This window comes from Crocuta crocuta, unplaced genomic scaffold (genome assembly GCF_008692635.1).
Source record: "Crocuta crocuta isolate KB4526 unplaced genomic scaffold, BGI_CrCroc_1.0 scaffold431, whole genome shotgun sequence".
Lineage (NCBI taxonomy): Eukaryota > Metazoa > Chordata > Mammalia > Carnivora > Hyaenidae > Crocuta > Crocuta crocuta.
This window is the reverse complement of record NW_027528859.1, coordinates 3,295,304-3,320,128: the sequence shown is the minus strand read 5'-3', so window position 1 is coordinate 3,320,128 and position 24,825 is coordinate 3,295,304. Positions and strand designations below refer to the sequence as shown.

The 24,825-nt window shown below is 50.7% G+C and overlaps 1 protein-coding gene across 1 annotated transcript in view; it reads right to left on the bottom strand.

The window, feature by feature from the left end:
- Positions 1-8,822: 8,822 nt before the first annotated feature.
- SHB (SH2 domain containing adaptor protein B) overlaps positions 8,823-24,825 on the bottom strand; it is a 135,471-nt gene continuing 119,468 nt past the window's right edge. The window contains exon 7 of the mRNA XM_077756062.1: positions 8,823-9,289. Coding sequence (XP_077612188.1) covers positions 9,106-9,289 — 184 coding nt within the window. The 3' untranslated portion in view covers positions 8,823-9,105. The remainder of the gene's footprint in view (positions 9,290-24,825) is intronic.

Below are 24,825 nucleotides of genomic sequence, written 5' to 3'. Positions count from 1 at the left end.
CAACAACAAATCTGGTAGTTGTTTAAATAGTAAACACAACAGATGTTTACTGTTTAAGTGACAACGACAGTGTGTTAGCATTAATTAAAATAGCAAAGATGGGATGTTAGAAGATACCTGGGTACAGGCACCTGGGTGGCTCAGCTGATTGAGCATCCCATTCCTGATTTCTACTTAGGTCATGATCCCAGGGTCATGGAATTGAGCCTCTGCTTGGGATTCTCCCCCCCGCCACAACCCTTTCTCTCTCACCCTCCTACCCTTCTCCCTCTTCCTCTCTCTCTCAAATAAAAATTAAAAAATTAAAAAAAAGATGCCTGGATAGGGGAGTGACAAGTACCACCCTGGACTTCAGTCTGAAGAGGAAAAGGAGCTTGAGTTCTGCCTCTTACTTCGCAGATGTAGAGCTAGGGCATTTTTAATTTATAAAATGTACTCTATTCTCACCTCCTAAAGGAGGCCCTCCCAGAACCCCAGACCCTCTCCCTCTTTCCTTTGAAGTTCTGTGGCTGTAACAGCCCCAGCCTTTCCCATGAAAATTCAGCTGCTCTGGCTGACATGATCTGAGGGTTGAAGCTAAGGCGTGCTTAGGGTATTCGTTTAACGCTGTAATCTCTGCAATAACCCCAGAAGGTCACTTCTCATGCCATCTTTTTTTTCCCCCCAAATGTTTATTTCTTTTGGAGAGAAAGTGCAAGCGAGGAGGAGCAGAGAGAGAGGGACAGAGGATCAGAAATGGGCTATGTGCTGACAGTAGCGAGCTCCAACTCATGAACCTTGAGATCATGAGCTGAGCTAAAGTTGAACACTCAAATTACTGAGCCACCCACACACCTGCATCCCTCATGCCATTTTACAGTGGAGGAAGTGGAAGCTTTTTACCCATTACCCAGGTCACACAGCCAGAGAGGATGGAATTAGGATGTGAACCTGGGTCCCCCAGTGCTTCCGTAGGGGTGACAGCTATTCCTCTTGTTGTCTGCCCCCCAAACTCCAGGAGGGCAGGGCTCCTTCTCAGCCTCTCAGCGCCTTCCATCTGGCCCCCAGCCCAGGAAGTCACCTTCACAGGGGCAGAGGGTAAGGGGCTTGCTGTGGGTTATGTCAGAAGCTGGTAGTTAGGGTGACCAACCATTTTGGTCTGCCCAGTGTTGGCATCCTGGAGAGCTCCACAGTCCTGGCCACTGGGGATGATTGTCACCTACAAGCAGACCCCAGGCAGCCTCCTGTCCTGCCCCTGGTGGGCCTCAGGCCAGAACTCAGGCTGTCTTTTATGAAAGGAAACTGCTTAGCTCAGGTCTCGCATTTTAGGCAAGTCTAAGTTGCTTAAAGTCCTCTAATGTAACTGGGAGGGTTTAGGACACTCCCAGACACACCAGTGGGAGATAAACTTGTTTCTCTGGAAGACAAGAAGCCTTCAGGATGTACCTAGCCTCTGACCAGGAATGCCACTTCTACGAGTTTCTCCTAAGAAAAAAGACAGAGACATGGACAGGGATTTTTCTTTTGACAGTGATTTCTGAACAAAGATTTTCCCAGCAGAGCTGGTTATACAAAAACTTGAATGAGTGAAAATGGAATATCATTCAGCTAAGAAAACAAAATCATATCACAGATTTAATAACAGGAAGACACTATACTTTTAAAAATAAAACTTCTTTAATGTTTATTTTTGAAAGAGAGACAGAGCACGAGTGGGGGAGGGGTGGAGAGAGAGGGAGCCACAGAATCTGAAGCGGGCTCCAGGCTCCGAGCTATCAGCACAGAGCCTGACGCGGGGCTCAAACCCACAGATCACAAGATCATGACCTGAGCCGAAGTCAGACGTTTAACTGACTGAGCCACCCAGGCACCCCATGAAGACACTACTTTAAATAGAAAATGAAGCATGAAACTATATAAATGTGGCATGAACCTAATTTTATTTATGAAGCACTTGACTGGCTCAGTTGGAAGAGCAGGCAACTCTTGATCTCTAGGTCATGAGTTTGAGCCCCATGTTGGGTGTAGAGATTACTTAATGAATCAAAAAAGTTAAAAAAATACAATGTCTACAATCTAAGTTTAGACTTATGCTTTGATGGATGACTAAAGAAAATGTGGTATATAAATACAATGGAATATTATTCAGCCATAAAAAGAAACTATTCTGCCATTCTGACAGCATGCATGTACCTTAAACGCATTATGCTAAGTGAACTGTCAGGCAGAAAAAGACAAATGCCGCATGACCTCACTTATATTTGGAAACTAAAATAAGCCAACTCCTAGAAACAGAGAGTAGATGGTAGTTGCCAGGCGCTGGGAGATGAAGCAAAATGTGGAGGTGTTGGTCAAAGGGCACAAATTTCCAGTTGTAAAATGAGTAGGTTCTGGGGATATAATAGTCAGCATAGTGACTATAGTTAACAATACTGTATAATATACTTGAAAGTAGCTAAGAGAGTAGATCTTAAATGTTCTTATTACACACATATATGATATTTCTTATCACAGATGACAAAATTTGTAATTATATGAGGTGATGGATGTGTTAACTAATCTAATTGTGGTAATCACTTACCAATATATACATATGTCAAATCATCACGTTTGCACACTTTAAAATTACAGTATTGTATGTCAACTGTACATCAATAAAGCTGGAAAAAATTATATGTACACATAGAAAAAAGACTGAGAAGATACTTCAGAATGTTCACAGTGCTTTTCTTTGCCTTTAGGGTGATTTTAATTTTCCTCTTCACATTTTCCTCAAATACAAATCTAGTTCAGTGAGTAAATATTATCATCGGAAAATCAGTAATTAAAAAAAATACTGTATAAAATTGTTTTGTACTAAGCTGTTCTAACTCTGCCCGACCTTCTTTCTCAGTTAGCATGAATTTAGAGTAGAAGGCAGTTGAGAGAACACTGGATTGGGAGTCAGAGGAAGCCTCCTTTCCATTTCTTGTTTACTCCTGGCTCCTCTCCTTGGGATGTACTTACTCCCTACATGTAATGCCCGCCTCAATTGTCACTTCCTCTGCTGGCCATGCCTCTGCTACAGCACTCATCACACACCACTCTGCTGGCCTGCCGTTTATTTACATGTCTGCCTATTCCTTTTCTGGGCCTGTTTGTTTTTTTTTTTTTTTTAATATTTATTTATTTTTGAGAGACAGAGCGTGAGCGGGGAGGGGCAGAGAGAGAAGAAGACACAGAATCTGAAGCAGGCTCCAGGCTCTGAACAAGAGTTCAGCACAGAGCTTGACACAGGGCTCGAACCCACGAACTGTGAGATCTTGACCTGAGCGGAAGTCGGACGCTTAACTGACTGAGCCAGTCAGTCACCCCTCATGTTTTCTGTTTTTTTTTCTTTTTTCTTTTTATTATTTTAAATAGTTTATTGTCAAGTTGGTTTCCATATAGCACCCAGTGCTCTTTCCCACAAGTGCCCTCCTCCATGCCCATCACCTCCCTCCCCCACCTGCCCTTAGTTTGTTCTTGGCATTCAAGAGTCTCTCATGGTTTGCCTCCCTCCCTCTCCCCCACTATTTTTCCCCCTCTTCTCCCCATGGTCCTTCGTTAAGTTCCTGTTTTCTGTTTCTATAAGCCCGCTGACTTGGAGCAGTCTTACTCTCCCCCTGGGCCTGGCTGCAATGCTGAAGGGAACCACATGAGGGCGCCAGAACCACACTGGTGATAGCCTGCCACCCAGTCAGTCCAAGGCCCCTTCAAAATTGTCTCCAAGAGTTAGAGAGGACACCAATCACTGCGGGTCTGGGATGCTCCCACTCAGGAGGAAGCCAGCTAGGAAGAGTTGGATTAGAAACTCTGTCCAAGAAGAATCCTCACCCCCACCCTAGTCTTCCCAGAGCCACACTGGCCAAGGTGACCCTCTGAACTGGTCCCCCTCAAGCACCTGAGGCATGTTGAGATGGAATTGCTGTGTAACTCTGAGCAAGTCCCTGCCCCTCTCTGGGCCTCTGTTTCCAGCCTGCACTGTTGGGTTTCTGTGCAGGGAATGCAGTGGGGCAGGCATCTGGCTGTTCACTGACTGCTTCCTGTAGACTATGGTTGAAGATGTTTCCTGTGCCCAGCTTCCTGCTTCAGGTCACCAGCTTGTCATACATAGACCCTTTTGTATGCTCAATGTTTGTTAAGTTGAACTGAAACAGAAATAAAACCCTGCCTAGAACAGAAAACAGATTAGAGACGACCACCAGCGACATTTTCTCCTTGCCCCACAGGAAATTGCTAGTTGCAAAGCACTTGGCATTGCCCTTGCCCCAGTCCTGGGTACGTGTGTGTGATGTGGTCATGGGGTGTGCTCTGAGGAGCGGGGGGAGCAGAAGGCTGTGCTCTTGGGAGAGAGGAGGAGAGGCAGGGAGTTCCTCCATGGTGAGGTGGGGGTCAGGGGTCACTCCACAGCAGCCTTCCTGGACTGCTGAGGGGACCCAGTGCAAACTGGGGTGCTGATCTGTGAGTGAGGGTGGGCTTGGGCTGCAGACCCTCCCTTCCTACCTCAGGCTGCAGGATGACGTCATCACGATGACAGAGTGAGGGCAAGTGATGGTGATCCTGTTCTTTTGCCTCCATGGGATGAAGCCCTTAGAGACCCAGCAGCCTTGCCATTTCCACCATGCCACACCTGTGCCACTCCCCCTGATGAACGCAGCACCTGTTACTCTGCCTGGACCACCCAGCCCTCATCCTTCAAGGCCCTTTTCCTGAGCACAGCAGACAGATTCAACTCCCTCATCNCCTGTTTGTTTCCTCCCACACTGGAAACTTCCTGAGGGCAGGACGCGGGTCTCATTCTCCTGTGTATCCACCAGGTCCGAGGACCAGGAGGCACCCAACAAATGTTTGCTGAACAAATTAATTTGTTTTCATTTAACGAACTCATTAGAGCTCTATCTTCCTCTTAATTAGGAAGCAGGAGGTTCCGTTTCTCCTGGAACAATCCACCGTTGAGGGATGATGGCAGAACCTCAGCCTCTGTAAACAAAAGGCAATAAACTAGATTTCACGGTTACATTTTAAAGAAATACCACGTGTGTGCTCAATGAGGTACATTTAAACAAGACGACTGCATGTTAAAAGCTGCACATTAAATATGCATTATCAAACAGCTTATCACAGAATCAAAGCTTTACAGGACACTTTTCTAGCAGTAGGTGGCTGGCATGGGCTCTTGGCAGTGACACACAGCTCTGAAGCAAGGGGAAGGATAGGCTGGGGGCTGCCGCCCGTGCCCAGGGGGCAGTTGAATGGGTCTCTGTGGGGTTCTGGAAGGTGCTCCTACAGCTAAGGTTCTGGACTCTGCTGGCTCCCTCTGGACAACTTGGCCCATGTGGTCTTTGCTGGTAAGTGATTCTCGAAGGGTGAAGAGACAGACGTGGCAGCTGGCTGGCTGGCCGCCTGATTCAGCCAGGATGCTTCGTAGGCACCCACGGACCAACTCCAAATGCCAGCCTGCCCCGTCTGCCGGCTTTCTGCACACACCGTCCCTCAAGTCTGTGAGAGCAAATGGTAAGAGACCGTCTGTCCCTGCTAGGCCCTTGGTCAAGTGACATCAACCACTTTTGAGATAGTGTCCTGGAGAGCCGGCCAGAGCTTGGGGTTAAAATCTTAAAAGGCAGGGGGCGACCTAGGCGGCTCAGTCGGTTAAGTGGCCAACTCTTGATTTCTGCTCCGGTCATGATATTGCAGTTCCTGAGTTCAAGCCCCACGTTGGGCTCTGTGCTGACAGCATGGAGCCTGCCTGGTATTCTTTCTCTCTCTCTCTCTTTGCCCCTCACCTGCTTTATTTCAAGAATAAATAAACATTAAAAAAATTTTTTTTTAATCTTAAAAGGGGAACCTCTAGGTCCGGTGACTGTAGTAGAAGCAGAATGCCTGCCACGGAGTCTCCCTGTTGACATGAGGTCCTTGCTGAAAGCTAGGTCAGGATCTCCCTCTGCTCATTCACTGGCCACAGAGGGGCGCCAGCCCCAAGCCGCTCTGGAAGCCCTCTGCTTGAATCGGCCCAGCCTTCCTGAGGACCCGGACCCTTTCACCACTCTCCTTAGAAAGGCTGCTCCCTGAACCTTTCTTGACAGGCAGGTGGGCCCTCTCTCCCCACAAAGCCTCCTTTCTTTCTGTGGCCACCATCTTGTTGGGGAGAGGGGGTTTACCAAAAAGGTCCTTGACTCTTCAAGGCTCAAGGACAGAGCTGCTGAAGTGGTTGGGGCATTATGGTCAATAATGAGGCCAGCAAAGAAGGGAAAGAAAGGAAGAAAAAAAAAAACCCCACAACAAAACAGTCCAGTGGCTCTGAGCAACGGGGCCTGTTAGTGGCTGGAGGCTGTGTGGAGACAAAATGCTGAGGGCGAGACATTGTGCAGCAGGGAGCTTTTTTTTTTTTTCTCAAAGAAACCCAGCTCATTTTTTCCATTAATTGGCAGCAGATTATAAAAAAAAAAGCCAAAACAAAAACCAAACCAATGCCAGTAACCTGAATGTAAGTGTTTGTGAAAGGGAAAAGCCGTTTCAATTGTTAGATATCCAAGAAAACATGAATACACACCGACAGAGGAAACGGTCACAATTAGAGGAAGAAGAGGGAGAGGTTCGTAAAATTAAGGCAAAAATTCCTTTCAGCGGCTCCCATCCTGTAAGCTGGCTCCTCGGCAGGCCTCTGTCCCTAAGGGCAGCTGGAGGTTGGGCCTCCCTGGAAACTTCAGGAAGATGGAGGGAGGGCCCAGGAATCCCTTAAAAGAGCAAAGGCAACAGGGAAGCAACCTAGTTCCTCCTCAGACAGGCAGAGCCTTTCCTGAGGAACGTGTGGTGGAAGATTGTCTCCTGAGAAGGCTTACACAGCTCCTGGACGTCCCAGCCTGCAGCAGCAGCGCCCTGGGGGCATCTGGGCTTGCTGGTGGGGGCTGCTCCCACACCCCCAACCACTAAGTTGATCCTTGGGATCCAGTCTCCTTTGGCACTTCTGTTTGGACAAGTGCCAATTCCTCACTCATTTTCTCATTCACAAGAAAAAAAAAGGCGGGGGGGAGGGGACGGGACGGGACGTGAATCACTTCAGGTAATCTCTTGCCTCAAAGGACATTTGGGGAAATGCAAAACAGGCAAAAGGTCAGGACAGAGTCTTTGGAGACCAGACCCAGGCCATGGCCTAAGTGGTAATCATGAGGCAGCTCAGCCCGTGGGATCCTCGGGTGGGAGAGGTGGGGGGGGAGGGGGCCCTGGAGGATGAACCGAGATGGCCTGAGCAGAAGACCGGTTGCCAAGGAAACAGCTTTGGCCACAAACCTGGGAAATCCACAGCAGCACTCTAAAGAGGTGCAACGGCTTTCAGTCCTGCTCTGCCAGGCTTGACGGGCAGCAGCCGCAAGTCCTTTTCCTTCGCTGAGCCTCTGAGACCACCTCTGAGCCTGAAGCATCTCTGGAGCCTGGGTAATGCTGAATGTCTTGAACTGCTGGTGACGTCGGAACTCAGCCCCTTGTGCTGGGGATGACGGTCACCAAGCTTCCACTCCCTTCAGGCCAGCGGGGCAGGCCGGAAGACGTGTGCTTGGTGAAGGCACCGAAACTCGGGCCGTATTTGGATCCTTGCAACTCCTTCAGGAGATGGAAGCCATTATCTGTCCTGCCGCTGGGGGGTGTTCTTCTAGGTCTTCTGCCAGCATTTGACCACAGCGCTGTGGTGGGTGAGTGGGAGGGTACAGAGGGGGCACCCAGTAAAAGCAACCTCACAGCCTTAGGAGTCTGCCCTGAAGGGGTGGTGAAAATCCCTGCTCCAGTCAAGGTCAGAGGCAAGATGGAGGTGAACTGTGGGAACGTGTGTGTTACCTGTGGGGAAGCAGTGTTCATGACCGAGAACTCCGTGTCCCCCGGGAGGTTAGGATTTGTCTTCCCTCAGGAGGAAGGTAAAAGCAAGGCCATGGAGAGCCAAAGCGCTGGCTGCGGAGCCTGCCAATCCGGACCCAAGAGCCTCTTTTGCTTAGGAGCTATGTGACATTGCGCAGATTACTTTCCCTCTCTGTTCCCTTTCCCCACATTAAATGCCTCACAGGGCAGCACCGAGCAGATAATGGGAGAACCCTTTGTAGACTGCTGGGTGCTGTGCACAGACTTGCCATCGCTGGGCTGCTGTAGGCAGAAGGGGAGAGCTTGGCTGGTGGGTCAACACTTGAGGCTACTGTTGCGGGAGCCTGAATGCAGGGCCTTGCTGCACGGTCCTGAGGTTGGCCCTCAGGGGGCAAAGAAAACCCCTCTCTGCTTCCTTCCCTCCCCGGGGCCTGTCATACCACACATGCCCAGGGACACACCTTGCTCTGGGAATGAAACCAGCAGGTAAACCCTGCCCTCCTCAGAGACCCTCTGTGGTATACATATGTATATATATAAAAAAAGGGATAAGAATATATATTAAATGACTATTTTATTTACACACCCTATTCATAAATAATTGAATCCTCTTTGTGACTGCACAATGATTCCTTGAAGATCTCCTAATGGTTACACTGAGTGACTAACAGTGGGTTAGTGGGCTTATTCACATCTGTGTGTGACTGTGTTCGCTCATGTATGTGCTCACACTCACACATACACGCACACCAGAGGGGAAGCCGGACTCCTGGGGCCTTCTGGGCTCTCAGGGCATTCCCGTCTGTCTCCCCGCACCAGCGGGGGGCCCTGGTGGGAAAGCTGCAGTGTCCCCACCCCACCCCCACAGGTGTGAATTCATGACAGCTGGAGAACAAAGAGCTGCAACCCAGGGAGCTCCCGCCCCGCCCCTCGCCCCTCCGGAGCTGCTCTCCTTTGTTCATCCTGGAAGGCATCTCTTTGGATTTGCAAATATTTTAATTCACAGAAACTCAAGGATGGGGTGGGAGTGGGGGCTGGGGTGGCGTGATGGCTGTCCTTCTGTCTTTATCCAAGCTTTCTCCAGCCCCCGTTAAGTGGACAGCATTCTAGAGACATGCAGTGGTGTGCTAGTACCATACACACGACACAAACTGGATCCGGCCTGCAACAGCGGCCGGGCTGGTGGGCGGTGGGGGGCGGGGGGCCCTCCGGCTCCTCCAAGTCTGAGCCCTGTCACAGGGCAGGGTGGGGCTTGTCCGCTCAGAGGGTCCGCACAGCCACCGGGTAGAGGAGGGACAGGTGTTCAGCCCCTTTGATGGGCAGCTTTCTGGTGGTATAGTAGTGGATGACTTCCGGGACACTGTCGAATGGGGGGCTGTTCTGACCCAGAACGTACTTCTCTTTGGTTTTGGCCAGTTTCATGTGCATAAAGCCCTGATTGCTCCTGTGAACAAAACATGGAGGTTATTATTAGGATATGCAGAGTGACAATGGCTGAAACAGCCATGCTGCTCAGGCCCGACTGAAATGCAGCTGCACCCCAGGGCTCCCCCAAGCCCAGCACTGACCAGGAACCAGCAGCAAACACTGCTGGAGAGTCTTTTGGATCTTGAGAGCTTCTGGAGGCTTCCTCAGGAAAACAAGCCCCCAGACTTGGCTCCTCCTCCTATTGCTGACACAGACAAGTTGTGACAAGTGTGCAGGACAGGTCTCATCACCCCCAGTTTACAGATGAGGAAAAAGAGTGTAGCAGGGATGACAGTGAGCTCCTTCCCAAAACCTGATGCTCTCCCTTCCATACTATTTTACTGTCACTGGAAGGGGCTGCCCAGCCAGGGACTACATTTCCCAGCCCCCCTTGCCACCTCTGTAAACATGTGACTCGTTTTAGCCAATGGAACGTGGGGAGAAATGTGTGCTCTTCCCCAGCTCTGCCCCCATGCAGGCACTCTCTTCTCTGTGCATCTTCCCTCTGTTCAGTGAACTCTGCCTCCTCTTCTAAGGCCCAACCTGAGTGTTTCTTCTGCCAGGAAGTCTTCCAGGCTCCCACAAGCACAGCTCCTTCCTTCCTCTGACTGTACCGAGATACTCACATCTCCATCAACACTTGCTTCCTTGAATTGCAATTACTTCTCTACTTTCCCAATTCCCCAGGGAGCTCCACAGAGCAGGGCCCAGTCCCCAGGTACACCATGCGTGGCCTCTGCTGAAAAGGGTAGTGGGTGGGGCCCTCAGAGGTCACAGTAGAAGCCTGTGTAGCAGAAGCTACACTGCATGCACTGGCTGGGGCACAGCTCTCAGATGGTGATGGCCATGCTGCTTCCACCTGGCCCTAGCAGACCCCTCCCACCTTCCACCCAGGGCTCTGGCCACATCAGATCACTCACTCCTCTGTCAATCTGCCCAATTTCCCTCATGTTTGCCACTTAGTGAGAAAGCTGGGACTCTGACCTCCTGCTGCCTTCTCTAGAGCCTGTCCCTTGGCACTGGTTAATTTGTGACCAAGCCTAGGGGCCTTGCTTCCAGGAGACCAAGACCCAGCCCCTGGTGAGACTAAGCTCCATGTGAACACAAACTTGCAGCCTCTGAGCTTGAGTTCCTCTCGCTCCAGCTGCTCCCACAGGGGCACTGGAGGACTTAACACATCTCTCCCAGTCAGGGCTGGGCTCCCCATGCTCACTGACACCCACTCTATTAATGCATCAATTTGGACTCCAGGACCATTTTCAAATGGCAGAGCAAATGCTTAATGAAGTGCGGGCACCGAGCAATATATCTGCTCATAATAATGTATTTAGAGATGTCACCCTCAGCTTAAAGGAAATCGTTCGGAGAGCAATTATGTTTCTAGAGAGAATAATTCCTGTAAAGAACTAAAATTTAAATCAAGATTTTTTAAGGCTGACAATGTTCTAATTACAGAGCCTGTGGCAAGTTCTGCTCCTCAGTGAAGGGTCATTTCATCGGAGAATTGCCTCGACACATCTGAGAAGCAGGAGGCGCATTCGCTTAAGCTGTTAGAAAGGGAACAGTGTGTGCAGTGAGTGAGAAAATGTACAAGCCCATTTAAGCGAAGACTGGCTGGCTACCCACCACACTGGAGATAGCATGAATCTGTGCCAGCCTGGATAGGGTACTAACTGCTTGAAGGAAGTGCTGAGCTTGTATGGCTAAGGAAACTGGGACTAGTTAAAAAGCTCTGCCTGGACAAGGCGGGTGTGGGGGCAGGGGGCAGCAGAGCACTGGCTGGAGCTGCAGGTGAGTGATGGTGCAGAGGGCACGTAGCCTCGGACAGTTGTGCCCCTCTTTGTGAGTGGGGTGGGGTGATGATTTGGGTGCCAGACCACCCAGGCTTGAATGACTGTCACGGATGCACGCCTGGGGCGCAGAGTGTATGATGTGGAAGACTGGATCACAGCAGCTATAGCTGTGAGCCAGGCCAGAATGTCAAAGCCGCGCTGGCAACACAGGAAGAAGTTGCAGGAGGAGCTGATTTAATTTAAGGAGGTGAAGAGAAGTAACTCATATGATTTAATGGGACGTTTTTACAGTGGCTGTTCTTAAAACAACCAGCAAGGGAAGTGGGCAGGATGGTGAAAACAGCTGACAGGGCCAGAGAGAGAGAAGGCCCCTCTGTTCCCAGGCCACAGGCTCAGAACAGCCACCAGGTTATTAGAAACTCCACAATGATGCCCGCCCCTCAACACCGGGTTATTAGAAACTCCACATTGATGCCTCCCCCTCAACAGACACAGGTGAGGCAGGCAGCTGTTAGCACCTCCCTGAAGTGCCTCTGGCACACATATTTCAGTACATGCGGGTTATAACTGTGAGCTAGGCTGAGCGTCACAAAATCCAGACTATGGCAGAGAACTCAGNAGTGTGACCATCCCCTGGCAGAGGGATACAGGCCCTTGAGCTGGCTCCCACAGCAGGAATCCCCTATGGGAGTGGCCCTCCCCCCGGGCTCAAGCACTGCACGTGGTCCTCTGGACCTGAGGCGGATCTCTGGCTGTGCTGGGTTCTGTCCTCGGCTCCAGTGGATCTATGGGGAGGGTAAGTGGATGACCCCTCAGGGTGCTTCCGGGCCTAAGGTCCTGGATTCTATGTGTATAAGCATATGCTGTTGCCCACTGGTGAAGGCTTCCTGCAGGAAGAGGCCTGGAGGCAGACTCATGCCCCATTCCACTGCCACCCACAGCCCCAGTCTTTATTCTCATGGGGCACTGGCCATAATGGTCTTCATGGCCAATGTTTCCCAGGTACTTCCTGTGATCCAGGCTGTGTGCCAAGCCCTGAGGTTCAGTCAGGTGGCCGACCCAGGGTCACAGAGCAATCGGCAGTGGTGTTGCTTCCCTCCCTGGTGGGCCTTTCCCAGGGTCCATGCTCCTGATCTCAGGACAGCCAGCTCCAGGAGAGAATCTGACTTAGCCCTCAACACTCCACGAGGCCAGGCAAGGTGGCAGGGGAGAGATGTTAGACCCTGTGTGCAAGTGATTCTTTGACTCTGGCCTCAGTCCCCAGGTGCTTACCCCACAGGGCTGACGGTGGGCCAGAGACAGCACAGGGCTGGCACGGAAAGTTCATCTCAGGCACTGGGGATGGTCTGTCCTGACTGGCAAAGGCCCCAGCTATGGAGACCTATCATGTCAGCAGGCCCTGCGAGGTGAGCTTGCTTTTTGAAATAATCTGCCAAACTCTGACTCACAAACAGGTCAGGTAAAACCTTGTCAACACACACCCAAGAGATGTGTTGTAATAATACATCCAGAGCGGTCACAAGGTCCCCATGAGTGAGATGCTACCTTCCAACAGCTGAAGATTGAAAAATAGCTGTGAAGGGATGGCTTTAATAACTCCCAACTCAATACAGAAGATATCTAGCCTAAGAAGAGGAAAAAAAAAAAAAAAAAGACTTTCTAGCGAGAAAAGAGGGTGCCTCAGATAAGCAGCATGCCCAGGGAAGGCTGGAGGTGCTCTGGACAGAGCTGCTCTTGGGGGTGCCTTGGAGAACTGAGGTGGGAGAGATGAACACTCTGGGCAAAGGCACATGGCAAAGTGGACTTTGGCTGCAGCCAGAACCAGGTGGGCCAGGTCCCAGGCCACGCCGCCTCGCCATCATCACTTTTGGGAGGGCCTTGGTCCCCAGGAAGCTTGGACAGACTGCTGCTGCCCGCCAGGCTCCTGTGTCAGCCCTGTCTCCTTTGATAGGACATCTTGCCAGAGCAAAGTCACAATTAAGGGTGTCTCCGGTGGGTGACCTGTCTAATGAGTCATGTAAGGCTGGCGGATGCTGGGGGTGCTGGGGTTGTCACTGCGTTTAGATCGCTCATTATCATCACAAAAAGCACCTCCTCATCACCAGGATTATCAAGCGTGCCTGGCGTGCCGGGCCTAATAACAGGCCCTACCTCGTCTCATAATCATGGGCTTTAATAAAACATCACTCAGCCCGCAGCTGCCGGCCCAAGCAGGGTACAAGGCCTCACCTCTCGCTTTTAGACCTAATTGCTTGATGCATATTTCATGAAGAATCCTGAGTAACAGTTATGTTAAATCGCTTCTTTTCATGATGAAATGACTTAAAAATACTTGCATATAATATTTATGCAGGAGAAGGCGAGGAAATTGCCTTTGGGGACTAACGTGTAGGACCTGGTTACAGGAATCCACACACAGCAAGGATCTCTGGTCCGCCTCTACTGAAAAGTGGTTAGGGAACTGCTCTCTTGATGGCAAGATGCCCCAGAGCACTGTCTCTCAGCTCAAAACCATCCAGGGCTCCCCATGACCACTGCACAATGAATGACACCTGCACTGTTCAAACCCCACTGTGCACCAGGCAGGGAGCTGGGCTGTTGCTACATATTATCGCATGGAAGCCCACAGCAGCGCAGCTAAGTTGGTATAACTACCACTGATTACGGATGGGAAACTGATGCTAGGGAGGCTGTGTGCCAAGTCTCATAGTACATGGCAGGGCTAGGATTTCACTATGGCTGATTCCACAGCTTCATTTTTCCCTGCTCAGCCACTTAACCTGATGGATCTAGGTGTCTAGGTAGGCTTTTGGACTCTTTCTGTCCTGGGACCGTGGCTTCCTAGCAGCTCTGTGAGTTCCCGAGCTCAGGCAACCTACCTGTTCAGGGGTGCCTGGGTGGCTCAGTCAGTTAAGTGTCTGGCTCTTGATCTCGGCTCTGGTCATGATCGCACGGGTTCTTGAGTTCCCCTGCATCAGCCTACATGATGTCAGTATGGAGCCTGTTCAGGATTCTCTCTCTCTCTGTCCCTCCCCTGCTCATGCTCTCTGTCTGTCTCTCAGAATAAATAAATAAACTTAAATTGTGACGTTTCTCAGCAGGCCAAGCCTTATTTCCTCTGGGCCCTCAGCATAAGCCTGGCCCACAGCTGGGCATTTGGTCCATCTGTCCATCATCCGTCCATCCATCCAACCATCAGCTATTTGGTGAGGGTCTGCCCTGAGCAGCAGTTGAGGCCCCACACATCCTCCTCTCTGGTCTATAAGCTTCTAAAGGCAGGCTGGTGGCTGTTGCACCCTGTCCCTTAGTGTGGCCCAGCCAGGGTAGAAGCCACCTCCTCCAAAGGCCAGATACAGCAGCTGCTCTGTCTGGATAGCCCTGGTCCTAGGACAGCCAGTGAGGACAAGCTGAGCAAGCTTAGTGAGGGGCAGAGTCACGAGGAGCACCCAGAGGGTCACTCCTTTAGGAGATACAAAGTTGTGCACCTCTCAAGTCAGAAAGAGAAGTCTTGCCTGAGAGAGACCACAAGGAAGAATGGGTCAAGCCCCTCTTTCCTCAGATTTCTAGAAGAAATCCTTGGTGGGGCGACTGAGCCAGTCAGTGCCCCCTGCCCAGGTCTAGAGAAATGAAACACAAATATGAGACAGGTTCCCTCCTAGAGCCATGGACTTCCTGAGCATTTGAAGTGCCCTCAGCAGCTGGCTGCAGGATGATTCTCAGGGGACGAAGTGTCACAGTTCCTCCATCCTCCGTGAACACGAGAACACCACCCAGTGCTCCCTCTGAGAGCCCAGCCCTCTGTGGGAGTGCAGATGGACATGGATGTTTGTGCTGTCAATGCGGGGGCAGGTGCAGTTCTAGGCCTGGCCCTTACTCTGACCTGTCATGACCCTGGGACCCGACACCCCCCGGGAGCCGGCCTGGAGGTGTCCATGGCAAGACACCTCCTACCTTCATGGCCACCTAGGTTCCCGCCAAAAATGTTGTTCCGGACTAACTCCGCCCCTCAGTTGGCAACGCCGCCCATTTAAGCGGATGGCTCTGTGATTCACAATGTCTGACCCCCTCCTCCCTTCACTCTGACCTCCAGTGAGATGGGATATTAGGCTGGGTGTATGTCTACAGAGAAATTCACCGTACCTGTGAGCAATGCGTAGGTACCCTGGAAACATTCACGAGTCCCTGCAAGAAGCATGATAGGAGAGAAGAAATATCCAGAACAAGTGCCGGGGGCATTCAGGAGACAGGTACCTGTCAACCTGGTTGAAATCTCCCAAGGCCCTACTTGCACGCAGGCTGTACATGCTGCGAACTTCCCGAGAAGAGGCCAGGAACCTGGGACCTAAAGATATACAACAGTGACAGCCACAACCCTTGGCCCACGACCGGACTGACATGTGGCTTCACAAAGACGCAGGGAGGGCTGGCGTTATCGGCAAGGCACCCACGGCACAGGTGAGAGGACCAGGGGCTGGAGGGAGCGGCAACTTGTTCTAGCTGTGTGCTGGGCTTCTGCAACTGTGATGCGTAGAGCTGGAGGTACGGAGGCCTCCTTCAGCTGAGATGGTCAGGACTCCAGGGAGCTGGGCCAAGGGGCTCATAAGTCCACATGGCAAAAACTTGTATGCTGCCCACTGCCTTCTGAAATGGCCTTCACAGCGGTAAACCAAAGATGCATATGCCCAGTTATTGCGAACAAATGTCTACATGTAAGCACTGCTGAGCCAAACAACTTGATTTACGACCAAATAACTGGACTTTCAATAAACGCATCGGCAGCAATTAGCCTTCCTGAGACGCTCGGGCATTTCTCAAGCTCTAAGCTGGTGGCTTGGGGTGGGGGCCTTCAGTAAATCACGACAAAAAGCCATCTTCCAGGTAGAAGGAGAGCTGGCAGATGCCTCTCCCAGCAAACATGGAGAGGCATAAGGTCTGTTTTGTGTCGCATAGAGCAGCAGATAGGTCAAAATGAGTCTATTTTAGGCAATTTTCTCAGGAAGATTAACAAACTTTTAGACAGGAGGATTTTAATGATTAAGGCTGACAGCAGAGTGAGCCTCCCATTACTGGAAGCATGAAAGCAGAAGGTAATGATGCTTGGGGTCAGCCTGGATGACTTTTGCAGTCCCTTTGTTTGGGATTCCCAACAGTCCTCAGGCTCAGACAGTGCACACGAAAACTGCAAGGGGAGGGGTGGAGGTGGCACGTGAAATGTCAGAGCTTTGGGAAGAGTCAAGAGGGTCTAGCGTGTTTTGTTTTGTTTTCCCCTTTACTTCTAATAAGGACTCTCCTGGGAACGCGAGTTTTGTGTTTAGGACAGGTGGGGGCTGGCGGTGGTGGCTGGACTGAAGTCAGATGCCTGAGTTCAAACTCTGACCCCACTGATGATGTCACTAGCGGGGCAAGTACCTTCTTCCAGGGTCTCAGTGTCTCTCATTTGGGAAAGGTGGAGGGGGTCTCTCCAGCACTAAAGTTCTCAAGCCAAGGAAGGACATCCCAAGGAGGGCAGGGGCCACCCCAGCACCAGCCAGGAGCACCAGAGCAGGGCAGGATGGCTATCCTCAGTGCAGGAAGAAAGACAAGTAGAGCAGTGGGCATAGCAGATCCCCAGGCTTAGGGACGGCACAATGATAAAAGCAGTCCTGGGGCACCTGGGTGGCTCAGTCGGTTGGGTGTCCGACTTCGGCTCAGGTCATGATCTCATGGTTCATGGGTTCGAACCCCGCGTCGGGCTCTGTGCTGACAGCTAGCTCAGAGCCTGGAGCCTGTTTCAGTCTGTGACTCCCTCTCTCTCTGACCCTCCCCTGCTCATGCTGTCTCTATCTCTCTCTCTCAAAAACAAATAAAACACTTAAAAAAAAAAAAAAAAAAAAGAGCAGTCCTAACACTTGTGCTATTAGATGGACAAAACGCATTCAGGCCCAGAGTGGTCTCCATGTACTGGGCCAAGCCCTTCCCAGCCCATTCACTCCTTGGAGCAGTGGTTCCCGTCGGGGTGAGTCAATCCCTTCTGGGGGGTCTTCAGCAGTGCCTGGGAACTCAGGGGCTGCTTGCATCTAGGTGGAAGCCAAGGCTGTAACAAACCTACAATGTATAGGATAGCCTCCATGACAAAGAATAATCTAGCCTCAACTTCCAGTGGCACTGACATTAAAGTCACACACTCACATTCTCCAGTGCCCAAAAATCTGCATCCATGAAACGGGAATAACAAGAGCCCACCCTCACAGTAGTGATGATGGCAAGTGAGAATGGAGTTGTGAATGAATGAAGTGTGAATGCTCGATAAAGGTTAGGTCATTGGCTCCACATTTAAGGGCTTGAGACACAAAGAATCTGCCAAACCCCTTGGCTGCAAAGGGCTCCAGGCTGTTTCTGAGGACGAACCTCCTACCCTCCCCACAACCAGCAGATGGGGGGGGGGAAGGGGGGGAGGGACAGGCCACACTGAAGGAAGCTCCAGAACAGGCCGGGCAGATGCGGCAGTGGTGGTAAGCACCAGTGGCTGAGAGGACTCTGAGGGGCAGAATGGCTTTTATAGATATAGGGGAGCTGGAAACCTAGGATTGACCTAGGAGAGGCTGAGACGGGGGTAGGGGGGTGCCTGGGCAAGGAAAGCAGGAACACTCCCAAAGGAACCGCTGCCTGTGGACTCAGGGTCCCTCAGACCTGGGTCTGAGTCCCTGCTCTGCCACATGGAGGTGTGGCTTCCTCAGCCTCAGTTTCCTCATCTGGGGAAGGGAGCTTTCACATATCCCCCTCCCCTCCCACAGGGGCTGTCTGAGGTCTGAGCTGGGCAGCGCATGAGCAAGTCTGGCGGGTGCTGAGGCTTGGGGTTCTGACATGGCTTTGTTTCCAGCCCTCTGCAGGAGCCCACATACAAGTTGCTGCCCATCTGCTCTGTTTTGCTGCCTCCGTGCAGTCTGGGCTGAGCAGTGAATGTGTCTTCCCGTCTGTCTGGTCTGTCATTCATGGCCATGTGGGCAGCCTAGAAACCATGAATGGCCAGGCAGACTCCTTGCTGTGGGACCATCTCCTCCAGCTGGGCAGTCCCCGTGGCTGGTAGGGAGGCCTAGGGTCTGGCCCTAGCCCTGGCACTGGGTGACACTGGGAATCGTGTTTACTTCCCTGACATCAATTTCCCCAAACATCGGGGCACCGGGTGGCTCAGTCGGTTAAGCGTCTGACTTTGGCTCAGGTCATGATCTCACAGTTCGTGGGTTCAAGCCCTGTGTCGGGCTCTGTGCTGACAGCTAGCTCAGAGCCTGGAGCCTGTTTCGGATTCTGTGTCTCCCTCCCTCGCTGACCCTTCCCTGCTCACCCTTGTCTCTCTCTCTCAGAAATAAATAAAACATTAAAAAAAAAATTTCCCCAAACATCAAGCGGTATTTCAGGATCCTCTTAAAAGTACATTGTTACACATAGGGCTCCACGTGAAAACAGAATAGGAAAGAGGAGGAAAGAAGCTTCTCTGCTTAAAAAATACTGGTCATACATGATTCTATGGCATTTATTAAGTACCTACTGTGCATACTGCTTTGTATTCACCATGTCTTTAACAATTAAAAAAATTTTTTTAAATGTTTTTTATTTTTGAGAGAGAGAGAGAGCATGAGCAGGGGAAGGGCAGACAGAGAGGGGGAAACAGAGAATCCAAAACAGGCTCCAAGCTCTCAGCTGTCAGCAGAGCCCAACTCGAGGCTTGAGCCCACAAACTGCAAGATCATGACTTGAGCCGAAGTCGGATACTTAACCGACTGAGCCACCCAGGTGCCCCCCCTTTTTGTAAAGTTTATTTATTTTAAGAGAGACAGAAAGAGTGCGAATGGGGGAAGGACAGTGAGAGAGGCTCCAAGCAGGCTCCAAGCAGTCAGTGTGCAAAGCCCGATGCAGGGCTCAAACCCATGAAACTGTGAGATCATGACCTGGGCTGAAACTAAGAGTCGGATGCTTAACTAGCTGAGCCACCCAGGTGCCCTTGTACTCACCATTTCTGAGGCAGCTAAGATACCAAGCAGAGGCTTTTGAGACTATATGGTTCCCTGCTTATTTTACAGATGACACTGAGACCCAGAAAGGGGGTAGAGGTTTGTTCTAATTCCTCAGCGAATCAGGGGCCAGAGTGCCCCTACCCCCCATGTTATCAGTTGTAGGGGATTCTTGGCCACTACCAGTAGTCTTTATAAGGTCTCGTTAGCAAGGATGGGTTACGACAAGGTGGGGGGGGTGCAGAGAGGAGGGGAGCAGCAATCTCCCACACCCCAAATCTCATCCTTCACCTTAGATCACAGGGCTTGCCCCCCTAGCCTCCCGCTTAACTCCTGTCCTAGTAGGCTTCCTTTGCTAACTGAATGGGGGCATCCATTAACACAGCAAGGAAGGGACTTGCCCACAAAGCACCTGACCCAATGTGGTTTTTGCTTCAAAAAAGAATAAAAAAGTAGAGAAAGAAAATGCACAGGGATCTTTAAAGACTTTGGGTTAAAACGGATCTATCTGCTCAGTGACCCTGTATCTAACCCGAGGGTAGTTTTCTCCTCTCTGGAATTTCAAAGGAACACAGCTGACTGTAAGCCACCCAAACACCCTAGCTAAGGGCCTTTGCAAATCATGTGAATGACAGTGGTTATTGGTGGAAAAGTTCCCAACAGTCCTTGGAATTTAGTCCTCAATTTCTTCATCTGTGAAATGGGAATAGTCTTCGATGCTCCCTGAAGTCCACTGAAAGCAAGTGAAAAGAGCTCTGCACTGGACATCAGGAGCCTGGTCCCAGCCCTGGCTCCTGCCCTCTCAGGCCTCAGTGCCCCTACCTATAAAAAAAGGGACATGACTAGATGACCCCTGAGATCCTGCAAACCTGTAAACCTTTGAAGCTTGTCACACAAGAGATGCTCACACCACATGACGAGGAAGGAATGACTGCTTGGCTATAAACAAAAGGACTCAACCTGCATTACAGAGCCCCAGTGTCTCAGGGCCGGGAGAAGAGTACGTGTTCTCAAAAATAGTTTCATCAAATGTGCCTCAGAATGCCCACATCAGAGTCCCTTGAAATTTGTCAAACCTGGGGCTCCCTGGGCCTCTTTGGAATCAGATTTGCTGTTACAATGCTCTCCAAGAGCTTCCGATGCACATGCAGGTCTGAGCACCCCCATTCTAGTGCGGTCCCACGATGGAAACACCTTTGTAATATTCACAATACTTGGTGTCCAGCTTTTGTTGCCTACCCCCAGCATGGGGGAGCTTACTCCCTAGCCAGGAAAACCCCTTCCAAACTCTGATGGCTCTGATCATAGGGAAGTCCTTCTTGGACTCAGCACAGCTCACTGATGGTAGTAGCCTCAGCTCCAAGCTCTGGTTCCTGCAGGCTACAGCCCATTCCTTCCACCCTGGACAGGTCTCGTAAAGACCAGAAGACAGAAGCAGGAGTGGACCCTAGACTGCTCTTTCTTCAGATGTCCTCATAGGGCAGAATTTCCTGTCCTTTCCCATTCTGGTCATACCTGCTGTTCACTATCCCCCATGCACTGGGGTTGTGCAAGTGGGCATTGTCCCTAGTGGGTCTATCCAGCTTTGCCCTCAGCCCTGCTGTCTGGAAATGACCCCACCATCAATGTGCACACCCTAAGTCTTTGCTAAACTCCTTTCTGGTGTCTATTGACCTGCCGAGGACACCTCCACCCAAGTTCCAAAGAACAGGATCTTACTGACATGCCAGTGTCATCGGGTGTGGATAACATTCACCTCTTGACCAAAACAAAAAGGGGCGTCAGGTCCAAGAACATTAAAGAGCAAAAGCCCACTGGCTTAGGCCACACTTGGAAGGTATGCAAATGCCATTTGAAAGGTCAGTCAGCCCTCTGTAATCTGGGCTCTGGAGGGCAAGTCCTTTTGTGCTGGGCATTCATTCTGGCAGCTTCTTGACAACCTCTGTCCACAGGGTGGAGAATTTCCTCAAAATTAAATCTCCAGCTCTCTGCTCCCTAATGAAATTGATTTCTGCCTTGATACACAACAAAGCTTTCATTTTATTATTTGGCTAGGATTTGACCACATTAATTATAGTTTTTTTTTCAGCATGGCTGCAAGTAATTAAGTTTCAAAAAGTTAACTTACTATTGGAACTGATTGCTTTTTAAAAGCAAACAACTCCCGCAAAAAGTAAAACAGTCAACCCCAGTTTCTTCATAGAATACATTTTTGGTTAAGATGAGAAGAACTCAAGACAGAAAAGGTGTTTTTCTGGCCTGCAAGTATGAACTCCAAGTGGGATTATGCTAACGTTTGGAGATTGTGGATTTGAATCGGCGTTCCCAGATCACTCGATGTCCTACATTTGCCACCTCAATGGTTTTACCTGCACTTGTACACCGCCCCATGCTTTTAATCATTGTTTTTGGTATAATTCTACCCACCTCACAGGACACTCTGCAGAGGCCTGTTCCAATCAATTTCTCCCAGTAACCTGCAAAGAGCCCTGGTGGGCACTGTATAAATGCACTTCTCCCTGGGAGACACTGTCCAGCCTGGGCGGGGTATACACCTTGAGGGTCAAGTAGAAATGAAGGGCACGTGGCCTGCTCCTCGGCAAAGCGGGAGGCCAAAAGAATGAAGAGCTGGGAATGTGGAGTGCTGGCATGGCCACAGGTAACGCGCATGTCTTGCTGAGCCCTTTTCCTTGGGGGAGAAGTAGGGATGCTGTGAAGAGCCGGAGAGGGCTGACTGGGACTTCAGAGTCTTTAAGGCATGTCTCTGTCCATATTATTATTGGTCACCTGGGCCAAGGGGGGAACTTACGTGTTAGGACAACTGAAAACTCTGGCTGGAACCAGAGGAAGAAGGGATCCTGCAGAGACCTCTGTTTCAATCCCAAGACTAACTATCCTTCTACCTTCCTATTACTCCTCAATAAATTATCATCTCCCCAGCCCTGCTCAAATGCCAGCTCCTCCAGGAAGGCTTCCAAGATGCCCCTGGTCACTTAACTCTCCTCCCTTGCTTATTCTCTGCTATATCTCCCTATAGCACAGCACTCATCTACCTGCTTGTCCCCTTGCTGGGACTACCAGCTGAAAATCTGACGTGTCTTTGTCTCCCTGCCCAGTTAAAGGCCTAGCGCACAGTAGGAACACAGCAGTGATAGCCACACTGCTGACTTGTTTGTCGGTCCTGCCCTGAGAGTCTGCTGGTTCCCACGCTGGCTAGGACCATGAGCAGCATGAGGATGTTCAAAAGGAAAATAGCAAAAAAAAAAAAAAAAANTTCAAGCCAATTGTTTCTGATATTCCTCTTGGGTAAAGTAATCTTATTAAAAAAAAAAAAAGGCATTAAAAATGGCAGAAATCACCCCTGGCTGGAAAGACGGCGGTGGCTCCTCACTAGGGGAGCTGCCCAGGAAAACGCAGGTTTGAGGTACCAACAAGCAGGAGTAGGGAGCCCTCGCCGCAGCAAAGTGGAAGGGTGTGTATGTGTGTGAGGGTGACACCACTCATGCATACACACACACACACACACACACACTCATAGGCAGCAAAATATTATTTTTATGGTTATAGCATCTGAACTGTGGGAGCAAAGATGAGAGCTATAAATTCTGACATCCGATTTTATAAATCTGCCTCAAATTCTAAGAAGGTTTATGCAGAAAATGGGAGAAGAAAATATAGTGCTGTGGGGCTCAGAAGGGTAATAGTGTTGGGGCTCCGTCAGCAACTTGCCACAGGACCTTGGGGAGGTCTTTTCCCCTTCCTGTGCCTGTTTCTCTCATCCCAAAGCCAGGGTCTTGACTGGGACGATTCAAGACACGTTTTCTGATTTTAAGAGCCTGAATGTCTGGGGAAGAACAATCCTGCATCTTAGGGTTTCACGGTATGAAGCTGTTTGCTTCCAGCCCTGCCAAATGCTTCTGGTGGGGGCTCAAAGTATTTCCTCTGGGGGCCTTTGAGTTATTTGCCTAGCTAGAAGCAGAGGAAGACCACAATACTTTCCTGGGGCAAGCAAATACCGCCACCTGCACTAGCACAGCCTCTTCAAGTTTACAAAGGGCTTTCCTTCCTTTCACTGTGTTCCTGAGCCTCCAGGCTAAGAGGTTCAGAGATGTGATGAAGCCAGCTGCTGGGTGATCCTCACGTAGGGGGAAGCAGCGGGATTCAGGCCCTGGTCCTCTGGCCATGGGCTGCATCCTTCTCCGTGTTTCTAACCCCTTTGCTGACGGCAGAATGGCGTCTGTATCTGTCACCAGGGCCGTCCTGCAGCACCCATATGCCCTCCCCAAGTTCCCAACCAAGCCATTCCCAGATGGCTTCTGCACAAAAATATTATTAAATAAGTCCTATTAACAAGATGATAGAAATGTGATTGGAAATGTTTTTCTCATTTGGAGAGACCACTCAGGGCCTCCAAAGAGACCTCCGAAGAGAAGCCGTCCTGGGGCATGAGGGGTTTCCTGGCGACTCATGGGCAGTTGGAACACCTCCCCTGGCGGGCGTGCCACACAGGCAGATTTATGCGGGCTGATAGGAGATAATTAAAAACCAGCTGGAAACATAATCGGAGTGGCTAAGATGCTGGAGGGGACCAGGAAGCTCTCAGGGGAGCAAAACCTGCAGCTTGTTTGGGAGGGGAGATGCATCAGGTCGGAAAGGGAAACCCCAGCCTGTCAGTGGGCATGGTTGGCACTGCCAGGCCAGTGGGTGCTCTGGACAATGGGCTGGCAGTGTGAGTGCAGGTGTCTGTCGCCTCTGAGCTTTGGGCACCAGTGGAAAGAGGGCAGTTGAGTTAGGGAGAGCGTGTTTTCCTGAGTCTTTTCAAAACTGACTATTCTAGGTCCATTCCAGCTGGCGATGCTACCACTCACCAGTCATTCAGAAATCTGGATGAGGTCCTGGCTCCTCTGCCCTTCTCGCCCTCATTAGTTCCATGTCCTCCATGTCCTCCCTTTCATCCTGCCTCCTCAGCAGCCAGCCTGCACCCCTGATCTGCCTTCCAGACACATCCATGGTTGGGGGGCTCCTGAAAACCTGTCTTGCCAGCTTTGGAGGCCACCACTGTCCCTTTTGAACTTGCCTCAACCTCCCTCTCTGCCACCAGATCCCTAGATGCTCCCAGCTTCTGCTGCTTGAGGGCTGGTCCCAGAGAAGAAAAGTGTATTCTACAGTTGGGTCTGTATCCTGATACTGTCACTTTAGAGCCAGAAAAATCCCAATGTTCTAGGCTCCTACAAGCTGAGGGAAGGAGCTTTGGGGTCTCTGGACTTCTACATGTCACCCTGGGGATGACATGTGCCTGGCAAAAGGCTTGTGGTCCAGGTCCTGCTCAGAAAATCGGGCTGTGGTCCTGGGGTTATACTATCCAGACACCACCCTGGGCCCTCGCTGGGTTTCTTGGGCCCGGCTGTACAGGAAGGGTTGGGGATGTTTCTGCTCAGAGAGGCTCAAGAGGGCAGAAGGGGGGAACTGGGCTGCATTTAAGCCCAACTCTCCACTCATTTGCAGCGACATGAGCCCCAGCTTCTGCATGTGTTAAGATAAAGGTAATCCTTCCTTCCCTTCTCCCCACACACTAGACTACCAGGATGGGAAGACTCCATATTTGTAAGTATCAGCAACCACGCGAGGTGCCCTGCCACGTACCACCTCACTATAGCATTTCCGCAACCCAAACCTAGGCCTCACAGCTCCGAAAATGTCAACTGTAACAGGGAATCCTTCCAAATCAAGGT